This window comes from Manacus candei, unplaced genomic scaffold, assembly GCF_025592945.1.
Source record: "Manacus candei isolate 608988 ecotype Guabito, Panama unplaced genomic scaffold, ASM2559294v1 h1tg000037l, whole genome shotgun sequence".
Lineage (NCBI taxonomy): Eukaryota > Metazoa > Chordata > Aves > Passeriformes > Pipridae > Manacus > Manacus candei.
In genome coordinates, this window is record NW_026138085.1 from 12,796,292 (window position 1) to 12,816,969 (window position 20,678).

Here is a 20,678-nt window from a genome sequence, read left to right on the forward strand (position 1 = left end):
CATTTCTCTGCCTACTTAGAGCATAATTCAGATATGTCATAATTCCCCACATTCTCTGGATCATTCATTCCTCTCCCTCTTCACAAGACAGTCCCAGATGGCAGCAGTGTTAGGAGATAGGATGGAGGAGCAAGAACTCTCCTGCCTTCTTCTTCATCCCCCTGAGGATGGGAAGCACCAGGTCAGGGACTGAACTACTCTTGAGAAATGACAGCATTTCACTTTTTAATGGCAGCAGGTTAAGGTGCTAGGAGGTGCACAAACCAAGCAGAGAGATGGCATTCTGCCTGCCCCCCGTGCTGTCAGTCCGAGAGAGAGAACTGACAAACCCGTCGCAGCAGTGCAGGCAGCTGTGACAGTGACTCCGCTGGGAAGGCTGCGCTGGGGGCTGATCTGTCCCTGCGAGAGACCCCCTTGATCTCCAGCCCCTGCTTGATTTCTCTGGTCTATCCTTTGGACCCAGGCTGTGCCTCAGCCGGGTGGGACTGCCCACTGGGGCGAGGGGGGGAGGAAGAGACCGATTTGGAAAGATAGCAAGGAGGAGGAGGAGGAGGAGAGGCAGCGGGAAACCCAGCCCACCCTTTGGCTTCCTCCTGCCTCCTTCTAAAACCTGCAGATTCCTCCAGCCTGTCCAAGCGCCTGAAGTTTCCTCAGCCGTGCTGCCCGGACTGCGAGGTATGACCCGAGCTTCGTGTTTGCCTTTGCTGAGCCTCTTTCTTCTGATATAGGGGTCCCCATAGCCCCACTCGTGGCGGTCCCTGGCCCGGGACCCACTCTCCCAGCCCGTGGAGTGTGTTCAGGGCTCGGCAATGCGTCACTCGGGATGGGGAGGTGGATGCTTCCCACCCTAAGTGGTGCACTTAGAGACCCCTCCTGACTTCTCTTTCTCCTCTTTGCAGCATCTCCGCTCCTAAACTGTCTCTTGCTCTATTTCACTGCCAGATGACGAGTTTAACACTTTGGTGGCATCTGACTGTAAAGGTTTAACCTGCCCTTATTTTTCTCTCTCCTTCCTTTTTCCCCTCTGGGTTTTCAGCTGGGAGGTAGTTCCTTAGCGAGATGTGTGACCAAGGTCTGAGCACATCAAACCAACCTGCAGAGAAAATCAGATCTAGTTACAAACCAGTCCCCACTACTCCCAGCCTGAGGTGTGTTGGCAGGTGATGTTTTACTCACCAGAGTATCTAGAGGAAGAACAAAATAGCTGTCGACTTCATCTCAGCGTTTTTTATTTTTTCAGTACAGCCGCTCTTATTTCTCCTAAAAAAAAAAAGACACTCGGCTTTTTGTTCCCAGCAAACTTTGAAGCTCTTTCAAGTCCTGCTGCCCTGGCTGAACTCCGGTTGATCGACTGTTAGAGAGACGGAGGTTGCAGGAGAGGAGGAACAAAGCTCTTTTGGAGTGGGGTTTTTTTTAAGTTTTAAGAACTTGGGCTCAGTCAGGCACAATTTTAAGTCCACGCAGAGGAGCCGAGGCTTGTTTCCTTTAAAGGCAGCTGCTGTCCTTCCCATCCCGGTGACGTGACCTGTGTGGCAGTATAACTCTGCTCTTTGTGTCCCTTCTCTGAGAAAGCTCCATTCTGTTGCATCCAGCCAAAAAAAAAAAAAAAAAGAAAACTTAACAGGATAGGGGTTGAATTCCCACCCAAACCGAAAGGCAAGAGGTTCAAGTTGGAGTGAAACTGGGGACACCGGGAAAGTCGCCAGTACTCCGAGTCCTCAGAGACCACCAACTCGAAACAGCCCAAAAACTCAGCAACCCTCCAAAAGGACAAAAGTTAATCGCAGCCTTTTGTTAGGGTGGATCAGGCGAGTTTTAAGTGGAAATGAAAGGCTGTTGCGTCCTGCGCAGTAACTAAAGCCAAGCCATTGTTTGCCACATAGTCAGGAGCAGGGATGCGGGCGGTGTTGGGAGGGGGAAGAGCAGAAATAAACTTTTCAAACTTTTTTTCAAGCCCCTCCTTCCACAACCCTCTGCTCTTCCATGACTCAGCCCCTGAGGAATGTCGGCTCCCATGGAAACCTTTTCTGGGTCCTCTGGTCGGAGGGATGTCGGGGCTGTTATCGCTGGAGCGGCTGCAGGCAGGGCGAGTCCAGGGAATGCTTTGGAGATGGTTTGCATTTTTGAGAGTATTTATCGGGCAGCTTATTCTCGTCCTCCTTTGTGGAGCCGTGCGGGATCAGTTGGCTGCGTCCCCCGAGAGCCGGAGGGACCGCCTGCCCCTGGCACAGCAGTATCGGGGCTGCTTTTGGCGCTGCTCTACGTCCAGTCCGCACAAAAGAAAAAGCTCGGGCAGGACAGCAAAATTCCGTCTCCCGTGTCTGCACAGGGCTCATCAGTGAGCCACTGCCTACAGCCCAGGGCTCATCCATGCACTGTTCCTGTTATTAATTTAATGGTTTCCCATTATGGATGCGATCTGTAACCTGGACAAACTATGACAGCTTCAAGCACACAGCTGGAATGGGATTGGGCTCTTGCCTTTGTAACAATAAGCCCTGTAGATCTAAAGCATTTCTCAGTGCAATCAGAGCTGCTCAGCTCCCTGTACGGGAAATGCGTTCATGCAGCATTGTGTAGACATGTCTTTAATGACTGCATAGGCAGACGGGGCAGATAGATTTTTTCCCCCCATGTTTTACTTCTAGTATATGTGTGTGCATGAGCTAAACTTCCATCTAAACCTTGCTTGGCTTTCTGAACCTGCACACTGTGTACCAGGGGTCTGGGCAGGTGGCAGGAGCCAGAGTGGCTTCTGCCCAGTCCTCTGCCCTGCTCCCCAGGGCAGCTGCAGCACATCTGGGTGAGCTGGTACCGACATGCAGGGACCTGTTCAACCAGGAGCTTTATGGGGACTCGAGCAAACAACTCTGACTTCAAATGGAATTTTAGCCTGGGAGTGGCTGCTGGGTAAAGCTCAGAGGGTCTTGCTTGCATAGGGAGGTCAGGGCCAGCCCTACCATTGTGTCTCTGTGAGGGTCACACTTGGTCACCCATCAGCACCTTGAAAACTGTGGCCCCAGTGGGGTTTAGCAGAACCTTTTTCTGGACCAGTTTTGCCTTTACACTCAGTGTGAGTTGGGGGCATGTCAGACCTGCAGAGCCTTGAAAAGCAGTGAGCAGAGGGAGGGTGGGTGCAGGAGACACTGGTGCTTGGGTGGTGCCTCCTGCGTGGCTGGGCTGGGGTGCTGGTGGGGAACTGAGGCACGGGAGGGTTTTGCCCACTCCTGCTCTCCGTGGCTGCAATGGGAGGTGGCAGCGGAGCCCCTTGAGTGGGTTAGCAGGGGTGGCAGCTGGGGTTAGCCCGGTGGCCTCGGGGAGGAGCTGTCAAAGTGGCCAGGCAGAGACTCCTCCCCACGCTAACGTGGCATCCCAAAGGGCTTATGCAACCCTGGACAGGGCCAGCGCCACATGGGCCACGCTCCTCCATCCACAGAGCCTCTTCCGGAGGCTGCACCCGCCTGGTCCGTGTCCTCCCCCAACCCACAGAGGTCCCAGGGTTGAGTGGGAGGAGAGAGGAGAGACCTGCACAGAGGCACAGACTCTGTGTATCACTGCGGGGTACTTTCCCCATCAGTAGAAACTTGTGATGGGACTTGGGGGGAGGATAGCAAAGAGTTTCCCAGAGCAGCCTGCTTTGAGCTTATGGAGGTGTTGAGGGTCAGCCTCAGCCCTCCCTACACCTTGTTATTGGCATGGCTGCAAAATGTAAGGGGCAGCTGGCACTGAGGAATAGCCTGGGCCATGCTGGAAAGGTGAACAATTGAGAGGGGTTCATGGGAGCCCCCAGACTCTGTTTATAGAGCAACTGGGAGCTGAAGTCCCCGTGTAGGATGGAAATGGGGTCAAACCTTAGAAAGGCAGTGCCACCCATGGGTCCTGCAGCCTATGTGTGCTTTGTTGTCTTCTCCATCCTCAGCAGTCAGGAGGTGAGGCCTGAGGAGGGACTGGTTACTATGGAGCTTCTCTTACTTTATATTCAGCAGCCCTGTCTGTGCCCATGATGTGCTGGTTTCCAGTGTCTTGCAAAGTGCTGGCATCTATTGATTCCTTTAGGATACAGAAGGGCATAAGTCCCTGCTTGCTAAAAATCTCTTTCCCAGCTCTGTTTTCCTCTGTCCAAAATGATCCCCTGGCTGCCTCTCCCTATGCTGCCTCCTGCCCCCTGGCAAAGCCGTGCCAGGCATTCCCAGTGCAGGACTCCTCACAGGGATCCTCCCAAAGTCCCTCCACCTGTGGGATGGATGCTGAGCTCATGGTATGTCCCAGATGCCAGCTCCAAAGAGCATCCTCTTGGACAGCAGGACCATGGTTGCTCCACAAGGAGGGAGACTTGCACCATGGATCATGCTCTTCTGATGGAGCAGCTCTGTGTGCAGGGCTCCTGAGCTGTTATTTCAGGATTTTTGACCACCAGGCATTCAGGAATGACCGTGCCTTTGCAACCCAGCCAGGGGCTCACAGGCACTGCAATGTCCTCCCAGCTCTGCCTCCAGAAGGATGTTGTTTTTCAAATAAACTTGCTTTCCATCTATGGCACAAGACAGCTCTGCAGAGCTTGTTTGCTCAGACTTTTTCCTGCTCCTTCTTCCTCCAAACACAACACTGGCAGCTCTGACTGTCTGCTGGCTTCTAGCAAGCATGTAATTCCCTGACCCCAGCTTACTTGCATGCCCAGACTTTGAAATTCAAGGCTTTTTCGAGGCTTGGGGAAATGATCTAAGATGGCCTTGGTCTGGGGCTGGGTTCTTCTTAATGCCATCTTCCACATGTACATGCTCTGCCCTCTCCTCCAGACTGGGCACTACCATGTTTCTGCCCAATGGGCATCACTGAACCTCAGAGCACCTTCCAAAGCAAACAAGCCCCTTGGGAGAAGCCCAGGAGGAGCCTTTACAAGCCAGGGAATGGCAGCAAGGGAGGAGATGGCCAGAATCACCAGTACTTTTCCACCTCCCCTCCCCATGCAACCCTTCCAGCAGTGAAGATCAGAACCACTGATCCCTCCTGGCAGATGCTGGCAGAACTCTCAGTAGCATCCAGAGCAAATAAAGGCAAGGGGAAGGGACAGCTTGTACCAAGCAGGACAGGAGGGAGCTTTCCAGCTGCAGCCTTGACAGTGCAAACAGGCTCAGCATCCCCTACCCACAACTGCTCTGCCACAGATCAGATCCTTTATCCCACCACAGCAGACATCCCCATCACCCTGTGCTCCCAGCCCTCTGACATCCCAGGAAAGCTGCCCTCCATGCCATGACCTCTATTTTGCAGGAACACCCTACTGGAGGCTGGGTGAGGTACCGAGATTGGAAAGAGGATTTTCCCTATGTGGCCAAACCTTGCTAAGTCAGGAAGCAGAGCCCAGTCTGACAGCACAGCCTTGATGTGGTTTCATACCCAGAGAGCTGCTGTGCACAGAGAGGAAGGGAAAGGATGCACTGGCAAATTAGATATCCTGGGAGACACGAAGAAACCTTGTCCAACGTTTTCTGTCCCAGCAGATCCACCCCTTTGCCTGGCCCCAGGGAGCTGGTGGGCTGTGATGCCACACAGGTGGAGTGGACGAGGGCAAGCGGAAGGGAGGCAGAGTTGGCAGGGGGACAAGTTCCCTCACTGGCAGGAGACAACCCTTGCTGCCAGGAGTAGGATGCCACCAGCATACTAAGCAGCCAGCTGAGCTCCTCTCTGCCCTCACACAGAGGGGCTCATCCCTGCCAAACAGGAACCAGAGGGGACAAGGACAGGGTGATTTCACCAGCTGCGCTCTCTTCCTGGCTCACATCACAGCCAGTGTTAGCTGGGCTGCCCGGCTCCCTCGCCCTGCAGGATCCCTGCAACAGCCCAGACTGGGAGGGTGCAAAAGGCTTATCCTTCTGGAGCTTGTCTCCTGGCAGGACACAACCCCAAAGTGTCTGGGATCCCTCAAACCCAGTCTGGGGACCCTCAAGTCTGGGGACCCTCAAGCAGGAGGGGTAAAAACTGTAATAGAGATCCCAGCATTTGGGGATGCTGAGGATGGAGGACTGGCCCCTCATACCCCTAGGGACGACTGCGTCCATGTGGGAAGGGGCTTTCTAAGGGATTTAATTCTCAAGTGCCCCATCTCACTATCTCTCCTTCATCCTCCACTTTCATTTTTCCTTGCTTGTACCTGGCATTCAAATCAGGAGATTTTTAACATGAAAAATCTAGGGGCTTGGTAAAAAAACCTCCTGAGAAGGAAAGAACTGCCATTTTGACTGTGATTTTTCTAAAGGCATCCAGGAGAGCAACAGACATCTAAACCCCACTGTCTCATGTTGCAAAATCAAAAGAATTTATCTTGGAAACATGATTTGGCTTAAGGTTTTGGCTAGAAAAGACAGCATGTGGGTCTATAATATTGAACAGACGAGGCAGGAAATGAAGAGAACACCCTTCTCTAAGTGCCTGACTCTCAGCCTGCAGCTGAGAGGCACACAATGGCCTCCTTCCTCACCCCTGCTTTTCCTCTTCTTTATTCAGGGTCTGCTGAAAGATGAGGGCCTGGATTTTTTTCCTTATTTGCCTGGCAGGCAAAGCCCTGTCAGCTCCGGTAAGTGCATGAGACAGCAGAGCCTCTGCTGTCGGGGTTGTCCATCTGAAATAGCTGATGGGGATTTTATTTTGTAACAAGTACAGTACTAAGGAATGTGGGGCAACATGAGGATGGCCTTATTCCCCCTTGGGAGCATCCTCCCATGGTCCCCCACTCATGGTCCTTTTCCCCTGCAGCAGGAGGCTCTGCCCGATGAGACAGAGGTCATTGAAGATCCCACCACAGAGGTAGGTGACTTTGCTCCTCCTCCTCCTCCCCTGCTGCACCCACTGCTCTGGGAAGAGCATCTCCAAAGCAGTGGGGGAGCAATGGGCAGGCTCCTCTCCCCCACCAGGAGCTGTGATCTATATACACCAACACCAGAAATACCAACCTTTTTTGCAGGAGCCCGTGGGGGCTAATCCCGTCCAGGTGGAGGTGGGAGAGTTCGAGGAACCCACAGAGGATGTAGAGGAGATTGTTGCAGAGAGTAAGTCACCCTTCCCCTGCCCTCTGGCTGGCAGAGACATTGTCCTCACCCTGCATGGGGGAGCTTTAGCCACCCCAAACAGTGAGGGGTTCCTTTGGGAAGGGCTATAGCACAAGGACAATGCCAGACTAGATGCACACTTCAAAGCAAAAGAGGCACGTGGCCTCTTCCAGCCCTGGGCTCTCTGTAAGCCTGTTTTTGCAACAGAAAAGCCATTGCATTGTGTGGCTACAGAAAGGAGTCCAGGATTAGCCTGAGGACTAACATGGATTTCTGGAGATGCTCACATCTCCCCAGTGCAAGAATAGATGCTTAGGGCTGTCCCTGCTGAAGTCTCTGTCTTCCCTCTGTGCTGAGATGCCCTGGGCAGCTCGTGGGAGGTGAGGATGGGGCTGGCTCTGACTTTGCTCCCCTCCCACTCCCAGACCCCTGCCAAAACCACCACTGCAAGCACGGCAAGGTGTGCGAGGTGGATGACAACAACCAACCCATGTGTGTGTGCCAGGACCCCTCCAGCTGCCCAGCCACCGCTGGTGTCTTCGAGAAGGTGAGGGCAGGAGCTGCTTGGTGGCCCCAGGTGGGGAGGGACCCCACATGGGCATTGCCAGGGATGGTGGGGAGGCAGAATCAGGGTGGCAGGTCCCCATCTGGCCTCGGCTGGTGGTGATCCAGCAGCTATTGCCCACCCCAGGGAACAAGTTAAACATCTTGTTTGGAGGCTCTCCCTACAGACTCCCCAGCAAATCTGGGCTTCTCTGCCTCTCATGCAGCATCTCCCCACCCTGTGCAGGTCTGCGGCACTGACAACAAGACCTACGACTCCTCCTGCCATTTCTTTGCCACCAAGTGCACCTTGGAGGGAACCAAGAAGGGTCACAAGCTGCACCTGGACTACATTGGGCCTTGCAAATGTAAGTGGAGCCACTCCCTCAAACAAGGGGGCCCCTAACCTGAGCACAGCCCCTGTGCCCACAGCGTGTGGGACAGCAAAGGTCCAGGCAGGCTCAGGGCTGAGGCTGGAGGGCACTGGGGCTGTGTGTCTGGGGTCTGGGGCTGCATGTCCAGACGCTGCACTGACCACTGTCTGTGACTTCCAGTCATCCCTGCCTGCCTGGACACAGAGCTGACTGAGTTCCCCCTGCGCATGAGGGACTGGCTCAAGAACGTGCTGATCACCCTGTACGAGCGTGATGAGGACAACAACCTGCTGACCGAGAAGCAGAAGCTCAAGGTGAGGGACTGGCGACAGAGCCTGGGAGCTCACCCCACCAACAGAGCCCAGCACATGTGTGGAGCCTGTCCAGAATGACCTGCAGGCACCCCATTTAAAGCCCCTCCTGGGGTCCCCCCTTCCACCCCATTCCCCTGCTGACAAGGGCTCCCTGGCCTCTCCTATGGCAGGTGAAGAAGATCCATGAGAACGAGAAGCGCCTGGAGGCCGGTGACCACACCGTGGAGCTGCTGGCCCGTGACTTTGAGAAGAACTACAACATGTACATCTTCCCCGTGCACTGGCAGTTTGGGCAGCTGGACCAGCACCCCATCGATGGGTGAGTGTCAGCAGGATGGAGACCCCACCAGAACCCTTTCCCATACAAGGACCAGGATGATGTGGCAGCAGAAGGTGTCAAAGCAGGCTGGAGATGTGACACAAGTGGGTGGCTAGTGGCACAAGCACATCTGTCAGGGGTTGTGGCAAACCAGGCTGGGACAGAGGTAGGTTTGCCTCCTGCAAACAGCTCTTCTGCAGGAAGAGAGGCCTCCCCAGTCTCACCTGCTCCCATCTCCCTTGGGTGTGGAGTTTCTATCTTCTCAGATTTACTGTCGTGTGATAGCTCCCTAAAATATCTTAGTCCAAAGGCCCCGGGATAACTTCAGCAGCTGAGATAGCAGCTGCTGGCTTAGCTGTGAGATGGAGAAGGGCACGAGAGTGATCACAGACCCGTGGGGTGAGGGCAGCTGGCAAGGACCACCAGCTACTATTTTGTGGCCAGCACAGCCAGTTGCAAAGGCAGACACCAGTCCTTGACCTTCATGACACTCAGTGGCTGATACTGGGAGGGCACTGGGACCAGTCAACCCACAGATCTGGGGCCAGCATCTCCCCTCCTGTGACCATGAGGCCACCTTGGCAGGTACCTGTCCCACACTGAGCTGGCCCCGCTCCGTGCCCCCCTCATCCCCATGGAGCACTGCACCACTCGCTTCTTCGAGGCTTGTGACCTGGACAACGACAAGTACATCGCTCTGGAGGAGTGGGCCAGCTGCTTCGGCATTAAGGAGCGTAAGTACTCAGAAGGGCAGGAATGGGGGTGCAGGGGACACTGAAAAGCACCCCCAGAGCCCCCACTCTGGATGGAGCAGTGCATTTCAGCTGGTGCTGGGTGAGGCAAAGCAGGGGAGAGTGGGGAGGGTGGATTGCAGGAGCAGTGGGACCCTGGCAGCATCCGCTTCCTAACCTCGTCTCTCTCTTTTCCTTCCACAGAGGACATAGACAAGGATCTTGTGATCTAAACGCCCCGGCTTCCTGCTCTGCTGCCAACTTTGTCTTGTTTTAACCTTCCCACTTCCTTTGGTTTTTAAACTGCTTTTGTTTTGTTTTGTTTTTCCCTGGGAACAAGGTGCTAATATAGATCTAAACATATGTAGTAATGGTGCTAAGAGAAATAACAGTCCTCATTCATAGCCTTATCTATTACCACTAGATTACTCACTCAGCTGTTTCCACATGCTCTTACCAGCCTTTTCTCTCTCCGACGTGCCTGTACCATCGACCAACTGTTCCTGTCCCAAATATCCTGTCTTGGTATCCACTCTCTGATCAACTTCTCTTTAACTTCTCACTAACAGCACGTTCCTGGTCAGTGCAGATGCAAAGCCCTCTCAGCTGATTGACCGCCCCAGTTACAGATGCCTGTGAGGGAAGGCAGAGCCAGAGGATGTAGGAGGATTGGGTTCTCAAGCAGAGCAGCTGGAGGTGACATTGTGGCCACCCAGCTCGTGGTAGGGAGGATGGAGAAGGGTGAGAAGGATAAAGAGTGGCAGGATTTTGTTTTCCTTTTTTTTTTTTTTCTTACATTCCCAGGGCTTGAATTTAGTAATTATTGGGCATGAAGAAAAAAAATAAAAGGCTAATCTAATTAGCAAATAGGGAAGCGCACAAAATTTAAAACAAGACGATAAAATGCATCCCATCTTGTAAAATCCCCTCGAAAAATAAAGGTTTGAAAGTGCTACATGCTTTACCATCACTCAATGACCACACTGCTGTCGTGTTTTCTGTGTGAGGTGGGGCGTGACTGCCTGTTCCCCCAGGTTGCCCGTGTCTGACCTTGATGTGATTCTGCTGTAGCTGAAATAAAGCTCTCGGCTCTCCCCAAATCACAGTGCCCTCAAGCACTTCCCGCCTCTCTGCCTTGGTTGTGCTTAAATTCCAGCCCTGCTCTCCCAGGGAAGCTGTGTCAGTCTTGGAAGGGATGTTCCTGCCCAGAAAGAGGCGTGTTTGCCACACGCTCAAGGGAAAGGCTGTAATATTTTTTCCTGTTGTGGATTTAAGGGATGAGTGAGATAGAAGGGAGAAGGTATTTGGATTTTGCTTAATAGAAAGGGTCCTGATAGGACCAAAGGAATGATTAAATCTCAAAGGCTGAGAACTCTTTTTTTTTACCTCTGAATGTTCCCTGTGCCTTATATTATTAAATTCCTGCCACAGTGTGAGCAACCTGATGAGTCTCCATAATAAAAAATACTGATTTAAAACACTGATAAGTAAACGAGCCTGCCATGTTCCTCTGTTTCATCCCATCCCAGTGAGGGGGATTGCATGTATTCAAATTGTATCACAGATATCCCTGCTCCAGGGAAGGCTCTGGCCCAAGGGAAGCTGAGGTGCTTCTGCTTATTGCAGTCCATCACTGTAAACCAGCTCCTTGGGGGATGTTGGATGGGTAACGTCGGCAGATGGAGCTGGAGCAATGGAGGCAGACGGGGTCACTGCAGCAGCCAGCACAGACACTCACATGGCTCTCAGGCCCTTGCTTTCATCAGCAATAAAACCCCTGGGAAAGGCAAAAAGGCACAACAGTTGGAAAATAAACACCAACATTGGCACGGGCTAAAAATATCCCAAGTTGCAAGAGCTCTGGCTCAGCTGTGAGGTCCCTGTCGACAGCCCCTGGCTGGATGTGCTGTGCTCCCAGCAGAGCTGTCAGATCATATCCTCCACAGGGCCTCTCCCAGCTGCAGAGCCCTGGGCAGGTCCCATCGGGGACAGTCACTTTGTGGGCGTATTGCCAAGGTGTTTGACCCCAGTGGGAAAGCTGGTTGCTAGAAGGGCCAGGTGAAGGTTTTCCACCCCTTCTCTGAACACCAGCACTCGTTCCATCCGGCCAAACTGCTTCCCAGGGCTATTAGCCAAAGCGGGGGTTCCTGATGGAGACGCAGCAAATGCCTCCCTGCTGTGGGGGCAGCTGTGAACTGGCAGACCTGACACAGAGAGGGGCACTGCTGCCCATGACCCCTACAACATCCAGCTGGATGTGACCCTCCTCTGTGCCAGGAGAGCTGGCAAGAGAGGACGGGAAGGCAGGCAGGGGCTGTAGATCAGCCATCCTGTGCAAACCTGCTTTCCAGTTGCTCCCTCTCAGCCAGAAACTCCTGCTCCACTCCCACACCAAGACACAGCTGCTTTCCTTCCAGCTCCAGCCCTCCTGCCAGTGCTGCTGGACACACACAGGCAGCTTTGGTCCCGTGCAAGGGAAGGCTTTCTGGCCCTCCTCTCCTCTGCCTTCCCCTCTTCTGCAGGAGTCAGCTCTAAATCCCAGCATGCTCAAGGAAACCAGGCTCCACCTGGAGAGTTAGTTATCATGCCTCTGGAAGGTGAAGGGATCCATCTCTAAGGCCATGTCCCATCCCATGGGACAATACTCGTGTCCCAGTGGTCTGGCAGAGCCCAACAGACCCAATTCAGTGCTATCACAAGTGCAGACTCCCTGGCTTTAACTGAGCATCAGAGTGAGCTCAGGAGGTTGCAGTTGGGGCTCCCTTAACCCCTCAAAGGTCACAGCCTGAAGTATCAAGTTGCTGGAATTTCACTGCGTTGGGGCAAATGCCATACATGGGGTTACATCAGGACTTGAGGAATAAGTTGGCCTCTTTGAGCTTTCAGACCTAGATGGTCAGCAAGGGTGGAACAGAACAGCCCTTTCCCTGTTACAGCTGAAATTGAGCCTTCTCCTGCCTGCACAGCAGCAAAGAAACTCGCCTGTATTTCCAAGTGGAAATTCTCCCTGTGGTTAGTGCTGACTGAGGACACAGTTTGCAAACCTGAAAAAAAGGAAATAGAAAAATAACAGAGAGATCTGGGTCCAAAACCAGCAGTCTGACCCGAGTGCTACAGTGCATCTGCAGGCAGAGGTGGTTCATTTTGGTGCAGTTACTCACTGAGCTGTGCCCTGCATTGAAGAATGGAAAGATGGGGAAGACAAGATTCCTGGAGAGATTAGTGCTTTCCTGTCTGTTTTCCTCACCCTTACTTTTATAAAAGAAACAAACTGTGCCATAAATACTGTATTAAGGTTTGTGGCTTAAATATTCAAAATACAGGTGACGCAAAAAGGTGACAAGCCAGGATCACCAGGACTACTCCAGTAACTGAGTAACTGAGGCTTCAACCCAAGTTCAGGAACCCAGGATGGTGGGGTTGATCGAGTTACCATTCCCAGCAGGTAAATCTCTCACACAGCAGTTCAAGCACATCCAGAATTGCTGCTGAGGGGGAATCTCATCATCGGTCTCATACAGGGAGGGTCCCACAGTGCCACCTCCACCTCCACCCCTCTGCCCGGCTCCGGCTTGTGGAGCAGCTTCCAAACTGCCCATATCCACTGCGGAACCTCCTTTTGTCTTAACATCTTTTATATATTTCAAAGATGGACAAATTCAGTAAAATCTCGCCCAACCTCCACTGAAGAGACAACGCCGGGAAAAAAACACTTCGGGCAACGCATCTCCCCGCAGCCGGCCTGGAATGAGGGGAGGAGGGAAGCAGGCATCCCTCTGCCCCGCGAAGTTGTGAGAGACACGTACTCCTCCTCCCGTTCCTCCTTCTCCTGCTCCTCCCCCGGCCGATCCCCATCCCCGGCTGGCGGCAGCGGCGCGGAGCGGCCGGCGGGGGGAGCGATGGCTCCGGGGATGGAGCCTGGCGCTGCTGCAGCGGAGCGGGCACGTTGTCCCGGGGCTGCCGGGGCACCGGGCGGGAGGAGGAACCCGCTCCCGCATCCCCCAGTCCAGGGCTCTGCCCTTCGCAGCGGAGCAGATCAGATCCCTGGTCCCTTTGGGGGCTATGTCCCCACCACGCTTGGCTATCCCATCCCATCCCATCCCATCCCATCCCATCCCATCCCATCCCATCCCATCCCATCCCATCAATGCTGCCAAATCCTTTAGACATAAAACCGCTGATCAAATCTGAGGCTCAGTTTGGCAAGAAGGGTCCACTCTGAACCTAGTGACTCAACGGAAGGGTCTTCTTTACCTCTTATGTTTTTTTATCCTTGGTCTCTATGTGAATCATATTAAGATGATTCTGAGCAATTTTTCTTTCTATGCTTTATATATGTAGGAATAAATAGAGTGGACCTTACCATCAAATCCTTTTAAGCCACACTGTCACAAATTTATATTAAAACCTGATTTTGCTGATATGTTTGCCAGTGATTCTTTTAAGTGACCTGAGCTACTCATTCATGACACCATCCCTTCTCACTCAGAGGTGCCCGAGCCCCGCCCAACCCTTCTGGAGCACAGACCCTATTTTAGTCTAAAGGACACAAGGCTTGTGTGATCCCAGATTTTGTGTTTTGCAGCTCGGTCTGCCTGTCTCAGCATCATTCCCTCTAATTTTTAACCTACTGGCTAATTTTAACTTAGATTTGATGGGGCATAGAACCGCAGACATGGCATTCCTCTGGGTGGCCTTAAGACAGACAGAGAGAGGATGCAGACAGACGGACAAGTACTTCACTGAACAGTGATGCTGAAGTCTAACAGGAGCTGGGCTCGGTCTGATTCACTGGTGCCAAGGTAATTGCACGGTAGGTAATTATTTGTGTCAGGGACTGACTATCCAGTTTCTCGCCATGGAGCAGTTACATTACTTTCTATTTCATGTCCTACCAAATAAATCATGGCCATTTCCCAATTAAGCCCATTTTTTGTCAGCCTCAGTATTATGCTCCTAATCAAAGAAACTCTGATTCTCTGATTCTTGGGAAACAACTCGCCCCAGGACACATTTTTATGTGCATTCCCTACATTTTCTTAATTTCATATTTCCTTTTGATCGCTGCTTTGTTTGGACTCAAGAGACTATACAAGTCTCTTGTTATTTCTTGTCCAAACACCTCTCTGATCACCTTTACTGCTTGGGTTTTGGAGACTTTGCTGCCATCAGCTATGGGGCCAAAATTCTAGGTGTGCAAGGCCAGGTCTGACCACAGTGTGATGGTGACTGTCTGTGGCTGCCCAGGGCAGCCACAGCATCACAACCATGCCCAGTGGGACAATCCCTGGTGGCTGGGGCTGTACCTGACACTCACAGGGTTTCTCACTGTCAGGAGGAGTGTAAAAACACCACAGGACTCCCAGGCTGAGCATACAGTGCTGACCAGCCACACGATTCATTGATTCATTTCCCTCCCATGAAATGGTGATCCTCTTGGAAGCTGGAGGCTCATTTCCCCCCAGCACTGATGTCCTCAGAAGAGTTGCTTTGGCTCAAAAGTGCCTGAGCTGGATGCAGACTGAAAGCTGGGTTAATATCTGGGGCAAGTATCACCACTTGTTTGCTCTGCTCCCTCTCCCTGAAGAATCTGCTGTTGAGAGCAGAGATGAGTCAAGGCAGACCTTTGGTCTGACCCAGTCCTGCTGCTCTTCTGCTCTAACCACACCTGCAATCATGCCCTGTCTGCTTGGGCTTGAGCAGCAGGATTCATCCTGTAGGATTCCTGTTGTTTCCTCCTGGTCACGGTGTCTAATGAAATCCTTACCTTATCTACCATCAGATGATTCCCCCATCACTTTTGACCCAGCTCCAGGTTTTCACTCTGGTGCAGATTTTCATACCCTTCAAAGAGCTGTTCCCTACTCTGAGCACTGCCCACATGCCGTCTCTTTGGTGAGCCTTTATCCTTGTTCCACAGGAATAATTTCCTTTTCCTTTACAGCTTGCTCATCCAAGTGGGATGCTGGAGTGTTCTACTTAACATGTCTGGTTTGCATCCTTCTCCTTAGGCTGGCAGCTGGCATTGGATGAACTACCTGTGGCAGGAAGAAACATGCTGGAATAATCAGAGGGGAAATCTGGAGGGCTCCAGAGGTTTGCTCCTCTTCAGAAGCAGATGCCCATATCCCTTGCACGTTAACCATAACACAGGGCCTGTCCATACAGATGTTTTCCAGCCAGTGCCGGCAAACTTCAACCCCCAGCCATGGAAACTCACTTCCCCTGGAGATCTTGGCATGCAGGACAGACAGGAAGGAGCATGAAGATAATCCCCCTCCATATGCAAAGAGCAAAAGAGGAAGGGAGGAGAAGACTATCCTCCTCTCCTTGGCTGCCTCTACCTAAAAACTGGCAAGGGTGAAAGTGCTCCCCACTCAGCTCACACCTGCAAACCCCTGCCCCTGCTGCTGCCCACACGGGCAAGCCCTCCGGGGAGGAGCACTCTGGAGAGTGCCAAGCAGCCCCCGCAGCCTCAGCACTGCTGGGCTCGGCCCAGCGCGCCCACCCTGCCGTGTTCATCCCCTCTCCCACTGTCTCCAGACCCCTCCCCAACTGTGCAGCTGCAGTGCCGTGGCAGTGACCCCCCTGCAGATCCAGCCCTCCTACTCTGAATGGTTCATCTCCCTGAGGATGCTCAATTCTGGCTTGAAAATCCTAACTTTAGATGAGGAAAAATGCCTTTGGAAAGGAGCTGTGATGGGATATCAGGGTACACGTTGCTGCTCCAGCAGCCAGCCCCTTGTCCACAGTCCCAAGCTCAGGGCTCTGCTGAGGGCTCCCCTTTTCCTCCATGCTGGAGCTGTGGCTGGCTTCCCTGCTTTTCGCCTCCAGCTGTACCTTTAACATGTGTGGGCAAACCCAGGCTCCTGAATGCAACTCAGTTCAAGGCAAAGGTGTTGGGGCACGTTCCATTTGGGAGAGAAGGAATGGTTGAATTGCTGGGGAAAGGCCAGCCTTGGACTGCCAAAGCTGGGAGAGACCTGGCTCCCTGATCCAGCCCCGTCTGCAGAGGCTTGTGAATGGACCCAGGGAGGAGCCAGTAAAGGATTGGATCGACTCTGCTTGGCAGGCACAGGGACAGAGGAAACAAGACGAGGTTGAGACATGCCCCCTGCTGCAAAAGGTTCCTTCTATGAGGGTGCCAAAGGATCTGCAAAGAAAGTGAATGAACCTGCCTTGGCATCCCTGCAGTTGCTTCTTTGTAAATGTCTCCTCTTTATTTCCAGGTGAGAGAGCAAAGATCTTCCCCTTCCATTCAGACAGAACCAAGACCACATGGCAGAGCCATGCTTCATACACATGTGTGCACACCCCCACACAAACAGGGTTTCTTGGGTTATCTGACAAGTTCCTACTTCTCCTTCCATGTTTTGTTTGCTCTCTTGCCTCTCCCTGGGCTCAGCTTATCCTTGCACAGCTCCTTCCATCCCAGTCAGTTACACCAGAGTAAAGCTTAGTCCAGGTGGTTGTGGCTCTTCCCAGCCCCACTCCAGCCCCACAGCAGCCCATGAGCATCCCCACCAGTCCCACAGAGCAGGAGCTGGCCTTGTTAACCCGAGTGACAACCCCGAGGGTGCCTCTGTCTGGGAATCATCCACTCAAACCCTGTTGCTGACCAAACCCCATGTCTGTCTCTGCACACCCTCTCCCTGCCTCCCTCCCACCCCACCGAGCCAGCTGCCCCCAGGCTGCTCTCCACAGAGGGCTGGAGAGCTTCTCTGAGCACCCCAGGCTCTGTGGGATTGGACACTCGTCTTTCCTGCCCATTTTGCAGCCTGTCTTCTCCAGAGACCATAAGACTTCCCAGGAAATGCTGGAAGGGATTTTCTGCCTCTCACTGTTGGGGTTTCCGGGAGCCAGAGAAACCTCCCCGTATCTCCAGATCTAAATCACCAGAGACGTGCCACAGCCAGCAGCCACCCCAGCACTACCCCATCTCTCTGGAGGGAAGTCAACCTTACCCCAGAGCGAAACAGGAGGCTCTGCTCCCCATCTCCTTGGCAAGCCCCTTGCTCACCCACAGGGGAATATCAGCCTTCGTTCTCCCGGCCCCAGCAGTCTCTCCTTCCCCTCCTCAGTCTCAGGTGCTGGGAAACAGCAGGCACTGATCTCTCAGGACATTTTCCTACCCAAACCCTGCCTATGATCTCTTCCTAGGGACCTGCAGAGGAGCAAGGTTGAAAAACATGGGCACAAATTGAAGGGTCCCAGCTTTTCAGCCGAGTCCTGCAGGCGCCCCTGGAATGAGATTAGCTGTGGGGTTCAGTTCTTATCTAGGTACTTTTAGTTTAACCCTGAGCTACTGAACAGATGGGTGGATTTCTTGTAGATTATTTAGGGTAGCCTGGCAACAAATTTTTCTTCCTTGCAGAACTCAGAATTAAGCCATGTGCTGCTTCGGAAGTGGTGAAATGATGATCACACAGGTGATCATTGAAAAAAAAAACTCAAAACCTCCCACTGACTTTTACTCATTTCCAGTTTTGCTCATGTTGCTCATTTCCAGTGCCTCCCATTTCTCCTGACTCTGATGAAGACAAGAGCGATTCTAGTGCAGGGAGGCATTGACTGACCAAGTTCTTCATCCACTTATTTACTTTCTCATCCACCCACACGTGGCCAGGCTTCGATTCTCTGAAGAATCAGCCCCTCGGCGTTCTTGGAGACTCATCTATGGCAATAATCAGCACAGATGCCCTCAGCAGGGTTGAACCGTTTGCGGGAGGGAGTGCTGATTTCTTGGTGGGAAGCCAAGGAATGATCTCATCCTGGAAAGGAAGCCAGAAATCACCATCTCCACCGGGCAAATCGTGGTGTTTGCTGTCACCTGCACAGACCACCCCATGCTCTCTGCAGATGGTCTGTTGTGCCTTTCCACCCCTCAGTCCCACCAACACCTCCACGTCCACATTCTTCAGCTTTGATTTCTTGGCAGAAGCAGTCAGGACAGCTGTCACCACCATGACTGCTATCAGAGCCAGTCTGCCATCAAATACCAACTGGACATCAGACAAGCTGTCCAAAGAATAGAAGAAAACCAGTTCAGTGTCTGAGTAGCAAAACAAACCTCAAAGAAGGTGGCATAAGCAAGTGGTCTGTCTGACAAGGGCTGGGTTGCCACATGTGATGTGGTGGATGTTGTGGGCTAGAGGCAGATCATGTATCCCTGCAACAGTCCCATCCTTGCACTGTCCTTTCCCCTTTTCCCTGCCCTTGTGGTGGCAGGGCAGCCTGGCCATCATCCACAGAGATGGGTGTGGTTCTGCACCCCAGGTATTGTCCTGGTCACCTCTTCTTTTTTGCTGAGGGACTTCCTTTGCAGGCCGAGGTAGCAGCACCACGTTAGGGCATCACATTGGGGCATCATGTCTCTTGTGAAGCCAACAGGCCTCAAGATGTCCCTTCTCAGCCCTTTGGGAGGAGGCCAGCAATGCACAGACTGATCTTCCTGGCTCACTATGCACTGCTTTAATTTCTCACCTGAGCCCCATCCTGCCCCTAAACCCATTCCTCCCAGCTGTGGTTTCCAAAAAGGAGCTATAAATCCTGTCTTTGAAATTTGGGAATCATCCAGGTCTTACGATGGTCACTCAGTCTCCATCAATCAAGCTGCAGCCACAGCTCCACTTTAGACTGAGCCCTCAAGCTTTTCCTTGCTGACACAGCCTGCTGACCTTCTGGAAGCAACGAGTGAGAGCACCCTGCCAAGGTCATGGAGAGGGTAGGGAAGAGATGTGGTTTGTGCATGTCTGCAGACACCCATTGCAATGCTCCCACTGCCAGCAGGTCAGAGGCTCAGACTGGCTGGGAAGAGATCACTCCTCAAGGGCCCTCCCTGATCTGGGTGCACCCTCTGCAGCAGGGATGCTCTGTGGTGCAGTAGGGATGCTCTGTGGTGCAGCAGCCTTGGCCCACCTGCCTCTTACACACATCCATCCTTTTAGGGAGAGATCTTGTCTTTCTTCTCCATATCCCTGTGACATCTTTTTTCCCCCTCCTCTCTGTGTCTCCATCCAGTCCTCAAACCTCTGACTCTTTCTTTCTTCAAGATTCTGTACCACATCTGCCATTTTAATTCTACGTTCCAGTGCCTCTTGCCACAGTCACCCATTTCACACATCTCATCTAATTATTTTTGCTCTATTCCTGTCACTCATGGGCATATCCCTCACTGGCTCCATTTCCCTCTCCAGTTCTGCCCCAAAAAACATCCCCACCCCTCTTCTGTCTACTCTCTGCCCACCTCCACCCACAGCTTCCGACAGCACATGTGGCTTTCCCAGCCCACCTTCATCCCTCTCATCTTCAAGCTCTTTAGGAGGGTATGGAGCCACTGGAAAGGGCATAGAGGATCAGTCTGACCCAGATCCCCTTGAGTGTAACAGCCAGCCAGATGAATGAGGTACTTTGGTGGGAGGAATTGGGGTCCACTGGCAACTGTTTTTGGTCTCCTGGGCTGGAAAGCCCTGTGGGACCTCCTACTCTCCCTGCCTATCAGCTACTCTTTCCGGATAGCCCAGGGTACCCTGTGCTGAATGTGGTGCAGCTCCTTCTCTTTGTTTCTTTTCCAAACCTTTGCACTACCTTTGTTCCCTGCAGATTTCAAATTGCTGAAAGATTTATAACACCGCAGTAAATCACGAGATGCAGCACCCAAACGGGGCTTTAATTATCATCACAAAGGTATTAAACGTACATCCAAAACGAGAAGGGGACTGCTCATCTCTCCGTGGGTATAATTCCCTGTTGATGTGTTTGGGTACATCTCTTCCCCCCACCCTGCATATTTGTATACCAGTGCACGAATTCATCTTTGAAGGCTGTACAAGAATGTGTAATCTCTGTCTTTTATGTGCTTCCATATCGCTTCTCATCTCGATTAGCAGCCCTCCCCTTTAGTCATGTTCATGTTGTGCCATGAAAGGCATCCATGCACATGCACGGAGAAGAGTGTAAACTGGTGTTTACTACCTCAAGATGTATTTCCACATAAATACATTCTGCATCAACGGCTGCTTTAGCACCTCACGAAGATGTTTTGACACATGTGTATGCTCATGTATTTATTCCTTGTACCTAAACCCACTCATTTCTGTACATGTACAACTTTGGCATGGTTTTCTCTATTGCTGGTGTCATATGCTTTGATCAGCACCATTCCCCACCAACCTTCCCCAGTCACTGCATCCCAGCTGCCCAGCAGAAGAGAAAGGAGAGATGTGAAGACCTAGTGTATTTTTCAGGTCACTTGTTTTATTTACACCACCTACCTTAAGTTAGCCTGAGATGCCCAACCAGCTTTGAAGACAATCCCTTGATCCTAAAAACACCCAAACGTCTATGTTCTT

At 52.4% G+C, this 20,678-nt stretch overlaps 1 protein-coding gene and 1 long non-coding RNA gene across 4 annotated transcripts in view; one reads left to right on the plus strand and one right to left on the minus strand.

Moving 5' to 3' along the window:
* Positions 1 to 162: 162 nt before the first annotated feature.
* SPARC (secreted protein acidic and cysteine rich) lies at positions 163 to 10,819 on the plus strand. 2 transcript variants are annotated; one of them, XM_051793515.1, is made up of 11 exons: positions 163 to 181; positions 617 to 675; positions 6,505 to 6,574; positions 6,754 to 6,804; positions 6,962 to 7,046; positions 7,472 to 7,593; positions 7,837 to 7,957; positions 8,144 to 8,277; positions 8,448 to 8,596; positions 9,182 to 9,330; positions 9,532 to 10,819. In XM_051793515.1, exons 3-11 carry the CDS (start codon positions 6,518 to 6,520, stop codon positions 9,558 to 9,560), a joined length of 897 nt encoding a protein of 298 aa, XP_051649475.1. In that variant the 5' UTR covers positions 163 to 181; positions 617 to 675; positions 6,505 to 6,517; the 3' UTR covers positions 9,561 to 10,819. The 2 variants fall into 2 exon arrangements, with proteins under 2 accessions (XP_051649475.1, XP_051649474.1); XM_051793514.1 differs by lacking the exon at positions 163 to 181 and having other exon boundaries at positions 531 to 675.
* Positions 10,820 to 12,305: 1,486 nt separating this feature from the next.
* LOC127473649 (uncharacterized) overlaps positions 12,306 to 20,678 on the minus strand; it is a 56,833-nt gene continuing 48,460 nt past the window's right edge. Inside the window, exon 3 of one of the 2 annotated variants that reach the window (XR_007905537.1) lies at positions 12,306 to 12,371. This is a non-coding gene — a long non-coding RNA (uncharacterized LOC127473649). Of the gene's footprint in view, positions 12,372 to 17,920; positions 18,099 to 20,678 lie in introns of those variants that run through there. The other variant, XR_007905538.1, reaches the window with a different exon arrangement.